The sequence below is a fragment of the Antechinus flavipes genome, chromosome 6, assembly GCF_016432865.1.
Source record: "Antechinus flavipes isolate AdamAnt ecotype Samford, QLD, Australia chromosome 6, AdamAnt_v2, whole genome shotgun sequence".
NCBI lineage: Eukaryota > Metazoa > Chordata > Mammalia > Dasyuromorphia > Dasyuridae > Antechinus > Antechinus flavipes.
Window position 1 is genome coordinate 246,267,464 of NC_067403.1, and position 10,257 is coordinate 246,277,720.

The 10,257-nt window shown below is 32.9% G+C and overlaps 1 protein-coding gene across 1 annotated transcript; it reads left to right on the forward strand.

The window, feature by feature from the left end:
* Positions 1-8,945: 8,945 nt before the first annotated feature.
* On the forward strand, positions 8,946-9,890 carry LOC127541593 (olfactory receptor 9G4-like). The gene has a single exon (XM_051966817.1). The coding sequence runs from the start codon at positions 8,946-8,948 to the stop codon at positions 9,888-9,890; it is 945 nt and encodes a 314-aa protein (XP_051822777.1).
* The last annotated feature ends 367 nt before the right edge of the window (positions 9,891-10,257 follow it).

The window sequence follows — 10,257 nt, forward strand, 5'->3', positions numbered from 1 at the left end:
ATAAAATGCTTCAAACTGCATTCACAACCTTCCACTTTTTTTCTCTGAAGGTGGATAGCACTTTTCATCATAAGACCTTTGAAACTGTCTTGAACCATTGCATTGTTGAGAATAGCTACATTCATAGTTGATCATAGATACAGGGTGCACAGTGTTTTTCTGATTCTGCTCTCTTTTCTTTGTATCAGTTCATGTATTTTTTTAATCCTTTTGTTTATCATATCTTATAGGTACTATTGTACCTATATTAATTTTTAATTTATTTAACCTGCCAATGTTAAAATAATATTGCATTTCATTACAATCATATACCACAACTTATACAGCCATTGCTCAACAGATGGACATTTCCTTAATTTCTATTTTTTTTTATCACCATAAAAAGTGTTTCTAAAATATTTGTACTAAAAGGTTGTTTTTTTTTCCCTTTAAAAAAATCTCTTTGGAATATAGCTCTGGTAATAGTATTGTTGGATCAGAGGGAATGCAGTTATATAGCTCTTTTAGCATATCTCCAAATTGCTCTCTAGAATGGTTGAACCAGTTAATACCACCACCAATACAACTACAAGTGTCCCCACATTCCCTCATTCTCTCCAATTTTTATTATTTTCTTTTTCTCTCATGTTAGCCAATCTGGCATTACAAGGTGGTACCTCAGAATTGTTTTAATTTTCATTTCATTAATCAATAGTTATTTAGAGCTCTTTTTTCCATAGGACTATATATAGCTTTGATTTCTTTGTTTGAAAACTGTCTTATATCCTTTGATCAGTGATCGCTTGGGGAATGATTTCTGTTCTTATATATTTGAGCCATGTTTTATATAGTTGAGAAAAGAAAAAGGCTTTTTTAATTAAAATCCTTTCTTCAACTTTCTGCTTTTCTTCTAATCTTAAGTACATTGATTTTGTTCATGCAAAATCTTTTTAATTTGTATTCAAAATTGTCCATTAACATCTTATATTACTCTGTCTTTTCTTCAGTTATACATAGAGTTACCATGTAATATCTTTAAAAAGGAAAAGGACATATATATATATATATATATATGTGTATATATATACATATATGTATAAATAAATATTTATTTATATAGATATGTATGTAAATATATTTATAGACATAATATATTTTTGTTCATATGTAGGACATTTTCATTTTCTTTGATAGGCCTGATAATGTTACCTAAGTAGAAATGTTTGTTGTTATTTTTTCTACTTCTACACAGTAATTTTTAATGTGATTGTTCTAACTAAATTAATTCAGGTAATATTGACTTTTTTTATATAGTCTCATGCTGCTAACAACAATGAATAATTCTCCACTTATATTTCTCTTTATTCTACAAACATTATATAGTTCCTACATTTATTCTTTCACATAGACTTTTAAGTATTCTATATTTTCAGTCATTGTTTTAAATGGAATTTCACTATTTTTACTGGATTTTATTGGTAATATAATAGGATGTTGATAATTTTTGTGTATTAATTTTAAATTTTGGAATTTTACTAACGTTATTTTGGTTAACTTTATTTAATTCTCTAAAATTCCCTAAGAATAAGAAATGAGAATAAGAAGAATTCCCTAAGAATAATAAACTGGTGAAAGTATTTTTTTTTATTTCTTCATGATTTTCATTTTTTTTCTTATTTTATTGCTATGGTTAGCATCTCTAGATCTAAGGAAAATATTGAAAATGAACATCCTTGCTTCATCCTTAATCTTACTGGAGAAAATTCTAGTTAATTTTCATTATAGATGCTGCTGACTCTTTGCTTCAGTTACAGAGTATTTATGATATTAAGGACATTTTGTTTATTTTTATTTATTGGTGTGTGTGTGTGTGTGTGTGTGTGTGTGTATGTTTTACAGAAATTGATGTTATAAAGGTCTTTTTGTTTGTTTTCATATATATACATATATATCAAAATTATATTTGTGTCTGTTGATTTTATTTACATAGTCAATTATTTTATAGTTTTCATAATAACAGCCAATTTTACAATTCTGGAATAAGTTCAATTTGGTCATATTGTATAATCCTATTTCCTATTATTTTACTTATCATTGATCATTAGATCTTTGCTTATAGATTCTTTTTTCTTACTTCTTACTTCTTCTTACTTTGCTTTTCACTCCTTTCCCATTTCTACACCTAAATCTTTTAAATCCTTGACCATTCCCCAGGAATCTTCTCTACTTGAAGGATATATTTGCTTTCCTTACTTTTTCTTATTAGTAATTTTCTCCTGGAGCATCAATTTGGAGAAAGGGTCTAGGTCAACCCTGCCCATCTCTATTTTTGTGACTACTTTTGACTGATAACTTCTACACTATAACCTCATTTGGTAACTGTTTTTTGATGTAAATACTGATTTTTAGGCCCCTTCTATATGTTTTCTTCTCCTGTTCAAATACAAGCTCCTTGAGGGTGAAAATTATCATTCTTTTGCTGGTATTCCTCAAAGTTAGCATAGTATCTAAACAAAAGTTAGCATTTAATAAAAAAAATTGAGTTGTTGAATTGTTGATTTTTGACTCTTCTTACAAACATTTGTTTTAATAATATAACTAAAGATAGAGATGAAGTAAATTTTCAAAAACCATAAAATTAATGTTTGATAGGGATTGTAACCCAATAGTACCAACTCTGGCCAAGTCCCTTATCTCTAAGTACCTCAGTTTTCTCCTCTAAAATAAGGGGTTTTACTCAGTGACCTCAAAGATCCCTAAATCTATGATTCTATGACTTTAAGACTCATGTCTTCCACAATATCAGAATAATCCAATATGATAATGAAAGGAAAACAAAATTACCAAAAGAGCAAAAGGACATATTAAAAATCAAACAAAGTAGTATGAATCAAAATGGCAGACCATGTTAAGAGACAAATGAGAAAAAGAACCAAGGTAATGCTCTCATTGGGGAGAACAAGAAAGTCTTCTTGGATGAATAGATATGAACCAATCCTTGATACATAGGTGGTATTTTGACATGCATAGAGAAGGGTAGAGTGAGAAGTAGATAGGGAACAGTGGGTGTTCTTTATAGAAGAGAAAACATAATAAGCAATAACATAAATGTTAAAAAAAAAAAGTCCACAGGATGTGTGTGGGACCAAATTGACTAGAGTCCAGAGATAACTTTAGAAACTACCATAGATAAGAGTGTGTGACAAAGAGATGGTGCATATCAATTTATATGTGTTCCAGAGTGCAAAAGGTCTTTCCATGTTTTTTTTTGGGGGGGGAGGGGGGTGGGAATTCAGATTTTGGTTTCACAACCTAGATTATGGGACTTCCAGATCAGCTGATTCAATCTCATCATATTACAGATGAGGAACCTAAGGACATGAGAGGTGAAATGTTTTGACAAAGTTTACATAGCTAGTATTTATGAAGTCTATGTTTTGAGTCTAAATCATTTTTCTTTTTGCAATTCAGGGCATCTACTATTCTTCTCCCACGCAGTGCACCATAGAAAATTTTCTTCTTATTCAAAGAATGGAAATCCAGAATTGTATGTGGAGAAGTATTGTAAAATAAACAAGAATATTGAAAAAGGAAAAGCCCTCTTTGAGTAAAATATGACATATTGGGGCCAATTAATGGCCCCAACATCCAGAACAATTCTAATTGATACTTTGGAGACTGAAGTGTGAGTTTCTGAGAGACTTGAGTAGAAGAGGTCCCAAAGGAAGTGATAGGACATAGGCAAGGATCCAAGAGAAGATATGTTAGAGCTGAAGAGCAAAAGAGAAACCACTATCTTCTCCCACAAGCTGAATCCTACCAAAATGAAGGTAAGTGACTAATACTAAATGAGCAAGTTCTAATTGTAATCTTAGGCCCATAAAACCAAAGATTTCAGAGTAGACATGAAGAACTTTGAGATGACATTGTCTTAACTTTTGCTTTAGAGATGAAGAAACTGAAGGTCAGAGAAATTAGGAAGAAACTTTCTCAAGACAACATGAGTACCAAGTAGCAGCAGCAGGATACACAGTATAATAAGATCATCATTTTATAAATGGAAGAGAAATTAGAGATTGTTCATTCTTACATCTTCATTTCACAATTAGTAAATGAGTCCCTAAGAGGTTCAAAATTATATCCCAACTCAGATTGATAGTAGCAGTCAGAATTTGAATTAATGTCACATTCTTCCAAATCAAGCATTCTTTTTACTACAGCAAACTGAATTTTAAACAATAATAAATTGGTTTTGCATTATTTGATGATGGCAAATAAAATCTTTCAGTGTCCTCTTCTTTGAAATAATGAGAATAATAATTATAGCCTCACATAAAGTACTTTCCCAACTTTAAATTGCCATTTACATACTATTTTTAATTATTTAAATAATGTAATATTTATTTTCTTATTTGTGAACATATATATTGCAGATAATTAGAATAAGATTCAGAGAAGTAAAATCTAGTGTTGTCCTGAAATGAGTTGTGTAGGATTTAATTTAACTTCATTGTAGCTTTGAACCCAGTGTCATTTTCACCATTTGCTTGTTTTCTTAGGTTGAGGATGAGTGAAATCTAACAGAGGTCCAGGAGAAACTTCCTACTATGTTTTCTTCTTAGAGTACTTTTGAAATTAATAAGGTGGCTATGCATTGCATGTAACTATCTCCTTTCTTTCCTTCCTTTAAATTCTTCATTTTTCTTTATTTTTTCAGGCTTCTACACTTTCAAAAAAGCTGGGCTTCCTTTTGTGATTCTGTAAGTATTTGGGGTTTAACATTCCTCCTTCTATCTGCTCACTGAAATAATTGCATATAAAATTATGTATTACTCCCGAAATCAGGAAGCAAGCTGAAAAGTATAGCTTTATCCTCCATTTGGTATGGCATGAATATTTAAGAAATGTCCAGTCATTCCCTTTGTACTTTAGCCAAGCTGATCTATAATGGATACTCAAATTACCACTATCTACACTTTCCAGCAGGTGAATCTTTTCCTCATTATATAAGTATAGGATTATAAGGTTTAGACATGATCTTGTCCACTCATATCATTTGAAAGAAGTAACACACCAGGGAAGGATACAATCTTTTTCAAATCAATAATTTCCTAAGGAAATTAATATACTTTTACTTTTATTTAGCAATCAGTGACTTCAGTACTTCAATAAAGATATATTTTTATTCTTTAAACTTATATTTTATTATTGAAAAAAGCACTGAACAAAGAAGCAAAAAGAGCTAGTTTCTAATCCTGATTCTACCATTAACTAGCTGCATTAATATAGGAAAGTCACATGTTCATTGTGGTATTTAGTTTCAATTTTTGTAAAATAAAAGTTTTGGGCTGAATGCTATTTAATGTAATATATCTCATAGTATAGATTCTTAGGGTCCTCACAGTTTAAATCTTCTAGGAGTCAATTATTACACAAGCATTTTCACTTATTAAAGAAAATATTTCCTTAAGGATGGCTTGAGGATGGATAGGAAGGATCCTAAAATTTATTTTGTAGGTTCTATAATTTGGAAGCACCTTGCTTTTTATTGGGGTTACGAAGAATAAATTATGCAGTATCTATCTAAAAAGGACATACAGAAAAATTACCATTTTACAATAGGTTATTCAAATATCTATTTTTCTGGCTCCAGTATCCTTTTTGAATGCAAATCTCATTTTGCCAGTTCTCAATTTGTGGACATTTCAAGATGAATTTCCCATAAGTATCTCAAGATCAACATTCACAAACAAAATTTTTTATCTTTCCTTCAAAGTCTCTCCTCTTCTGAATTTTATTGATACTGTCATAGATTCCACCATTCTTGTTATCTAGTTTTGTAATGTTGATTTGTCTCACCTTCAGCTCCTCACCATTACTCAATCCTCATGGCCCAGCAACTGCCAAATAAAATTATTGCTAACTATACATTTCTCATATTGAGAAACTTCACTCCATGCATAAATCATTCTCGGTTAAGTCCTTGAATATTTCAGCATAACTAGCACAATTGTCCCCTAACTGGTTATCCATTTTATGTTATCAATCCCCCTCCCTCAGATCCACACTCCATACTGCAGCCAAAGTGATTGTTCTGAAGTTCAAGTCTGATCATGTCAATATTTTAACTCACCAAATTCCAATTCCTTCTTATTCTTGGATCAAATATAAAACAATCTCTGGAATTTGAAGCTCTTCATAACCTGCCCTGGTATTATCTTTTCAGCCCTTTAGCACATTGCCCCTCCCCCCATAATCAAGTCTAGCCATTTTAGCCTACTTGGTACTCCTCTTATATGATATTCTGTATTTCACTTCTGGGTTTTTGCTTGCTTTCCCCACATCTGCAATATTTTTTCCTCCTATCTTCCAGCTCTTGTTTTTTTTTTTCCTTAATAGTATTTTATCTCCCTAGATACACATAAAAATAATTTTCAACATTTGTTTTGTAAGACATTGTGTTCCAATTTTTTCTCCCTTTCTCCCTTATATTTCCCCTCCACAAGACAGCAAGCAATTTAATATAGGTTAAATATATACAATCCTTTAAAATATATTTCCATATGTTATGAAAGAAAAATAAGGCCAAAAGGGAAATAAAACTGTGAAAAAAAAAACAAACAAATATTATGAAAATACGATGCTTTGATTAACATTCAGTCACCAGTTTTCTCCGTGGATGCAGATGGCATTTATTACCTGAAGGGATTCAGATTATCTCATCTATAATAAAAGTGACTAAGGCAGAGCTCTGAGCCAATGACACTTTATTAAAGGGCCCATGGTCTCCTCTACTCTGATTGACATAAGATTTTCTTCATGATCTGAAATGCCTCTTTCTTCCAGGACCCTTTTTTTTATAGGGCTAAATGTCCAGTTTCACCAATTGGTATGTGACACATAAGCTAAAATAAGCAAAATTAGATGGCAGCAGGTCACAAGTTGTGAGAAGTAAGGAATATTTCCCCATAAAATGAACCGGCATCTTTTTAGGCTGGGCAGGAGGAAATGGTATAAGCTGTCATACAGTGACCCAAGTGGTCATGTTCCTATTGGACAAGGGATTGATACAAAAATATTTTGATGCTCTTTCCATGTAGTTGTGTTCATTGCACACTGGGTTGGTTACTATAATAAGGTAAAACAAAGCTGCAAGGTCTTTCGTTAACTTCCTAGATTTAAGCAAGTGAACTTAGAATCTGCAGCTCACATCTGTGGAGTCTTATATACAGAACTTTGATGTGATTCTCACAGATTGATCACTAATGATTGGAGTAGAGCAGGGGTCCAAAACAATAATCTCTCACATATCTAAAGCCTATTGGAAATGTCTTGAATCCTCACATTGCCAAGAAAAGCCAAGTCCATCACAATTGATCATCATGTAAGCTTTGTGTTGCTGTGTAAAAATCTTGGTTTTGCTCACTTTACTCAGCATCAGTTCATTTAAGTTTTTCCAGGCATTTTTTTTAAATCAACCTGCTCAAAATTTCTTATAAAACAAAAATATTCTGTTACCTTCATAAACTATAACTTATTCAGCCATTTCCCAATTGAGGGGCTTCCATTCAATTTCCAGTTCTTTGCTACTACAAAAAGAGCTGCTGCAAACATCTTTGTGTATATGGCTCTCTTCCCTGCTTTTATAATCTCTTTTGAATATAGACTCAGTAGTGAAACTGCTATATCAAAAGATATGCACACTATTATAGCACTTTGGGCATAGTTCTAAATTGTTTTTTAGAATGATTGGATCAGTTCACAGCTTTACGCATAATACATTAGTTTCCCACATCCCCACCAACTTTTATCATTATCTTTTCCCGTTGTCTTAGCCAATCTGAGGGGTGTGATTAACTTTCAGTTCTTAGTAAAATTTTAAAAATCCCTTCCTTTATGACTCAGTTCAGATATTCTCACCACCATGAACTTTCTCTGTCCTTCCAATGTCCTTTATTTTTTTTTACTTTGTTATTTCATATTTTCCCAGTTATATTCAAAACAATTTTTTACATTTATTTTTGTGACTTTTGATTCTAGCTTCTCTTCCTTATTCCCAACCACAATTTAGAAACCAGATATGAAATTATGTAAAACTTATTCATAAAAGTTATATTGTGAAAGAAGCCACAGATCTCCCACTCTAATGAAAATAAAACCGTTCAAGAAAATTAAGTTGAAAATATATACATTGAATATACTATGTATATTCAGTATTCCAGAGTGGAAAGGATGCTGGCTCCAGAATCATAGAATTTGACATCATATCTCACCACTAATTATTACTGATGCCTGTATGAAAAAAACAAAACAAAACAAAACAAAACTCATTTACATTTTCAGCCTTAATTTTCTGAACTGTGAAAGGAGAGAGTTAAAAATGAAGAGACTTTTGATGGCTTTTTTCCTGTTTTTCAACCATAACCAAAGCTTGCATAGATGATGTCCAAGCTCCTATGTCACTCTGACATTCTGTGTTATATTAAAACCTTTTCTAATTCAGATATTTTATATTCTATCCTCAAATCTACTATTCTGTGCTTTATATTCTAAGGTCTCTTCAGGGTCTGAAATTTTAGGATGTCCATGTTTCTCTTCTGGGAAGTGATAGAAAAAGCCTAGGTAGTAGCAAAATAGGATTTATATATTGCTTTAAGCTTCACAGAGCTCTCTATATGCATTATCTCATTGAATCACATAATAATCACGTGATATGGGTGCTATTATGAGGCCCTTTTTACAGATGAGGAACCTGAGAGATTTAGAGCTAAAGTGATGTGTACAGGGCCACTAAGACAATAAACTGCTAAGGCAGAATGTGAACTTAAGTCTTCATGGCTCCAAGTATAGCTCTCCTCTGGGCCATCCATATGATCCATGGGATCACTCCAGGTCTAAATCACATGAACTTATAACCTTTACATCTCTCTTTGATGTTTCTTGGACTCTTTAAGGTAGCCGCCACTATGTCAGTGGAAGTGGGGAATCAGACCACCCTGACTGAATTCATCTTAATTGGCTTCTCAGCTCAACCTCAGATGCAATTGATCTTCTTTGCAGCTTTTTTGGCTCTTTATTTGATAACATTGGCAGGGAACATGATTCTAGTTATCTTAATCAGAACTGACTCCCGTTTGCACACTCCTATGTATTTTTTCATTGGCAATCTGTCATTCTTGGATTTCTGGTATACATCTGTATACACCCCCAAAATCCTGGCCACCTGTATATCCAAAGACAAGCGTATATCCTTAATGGGCTGTGGAGCCCAGTTTTTCTTTTCCTGTGTTGTGGGTTATACTGAGTGTTACCTGCTTGCTGCCATGGCCTATGACCGCTATGTAGCAATCTGTAACCCCCTTCTCTATTCAGCATCTATGTCCAGATCTCTCTGTGTTGGGCTGGTTTCTGGGTCTTATGTCGCTGGCCTTTTGAATGCCATAGGCCATACGGCTAACACATTTCGTCTGAAATTTTGTGGGAAAAATATCATCGACCACTTCTTCTGTGATGTACCACCCCTGGTAAAGATGTCCTGCACTGACACAAAAGTTTATGAGAAGATACTCATGGGAATGGTAGGTTTTGCAGTTCTGTCTAGCATATTGGCCATCCTGATATCCTACTTCAATATCCTCCTGGCCATCCTTCGCATCCGCTCAGCCTCAGGGAGATGGAAGGCTTTCTCCACCTGTGCTTCCCACATGATCTCTGTCATGCTTTTCTATGGCTCCCTCCTCTTCATGTACTCAAGACCCAGCTCAACTTATTCCCTAGAGAAAGACAAGTTGGCTGCCCTGTTCTACACAGTGGTGAATCCTTTGCTCAATCCCATAATCTATAGTTTTAGGAACAAGGATGTAAAGCAGGCCTTCAGAAAAGCAATACAAAGCATCAAAATACCAAGATGATTTTTATTCATATTCTAGATATTTTTATCACTTCCCTAAAATTAGGAGACAAATAAAGCATGTGTTTTTTCACTGTTTTCTTTTGGAAATTCATGTACATGTAATAGCTTCTTACATTGATTTAGGAAATAGTTGCAATCTTCTAATTAAGTTGACAAAAAGTATTTGTTAAAACAGTAACAGAATTAAGTCATAGCACAGTATTTGTGAAATCTCCTTCTTAATGTTTGATTCTTTTATACATATTCAAAAATCTATGAGCAACTTGGACTGCCTAATAGCCAAGGCAGTGGTATGTTGTAATAGAATGTGACCAGCTACTCACATGAACATAGATATATCAGACCATATCACCCTGACAACTAAT

Excerpts from the sequence above, each read along its gene's own strand:
- LOC127541593 (XM_051966817.1), top strand. The coding sequence starts at position 8,946 with ATGTCAGTGGAAGTGGGGAATCAGACCACCCTGACTGAATTCATCTTA.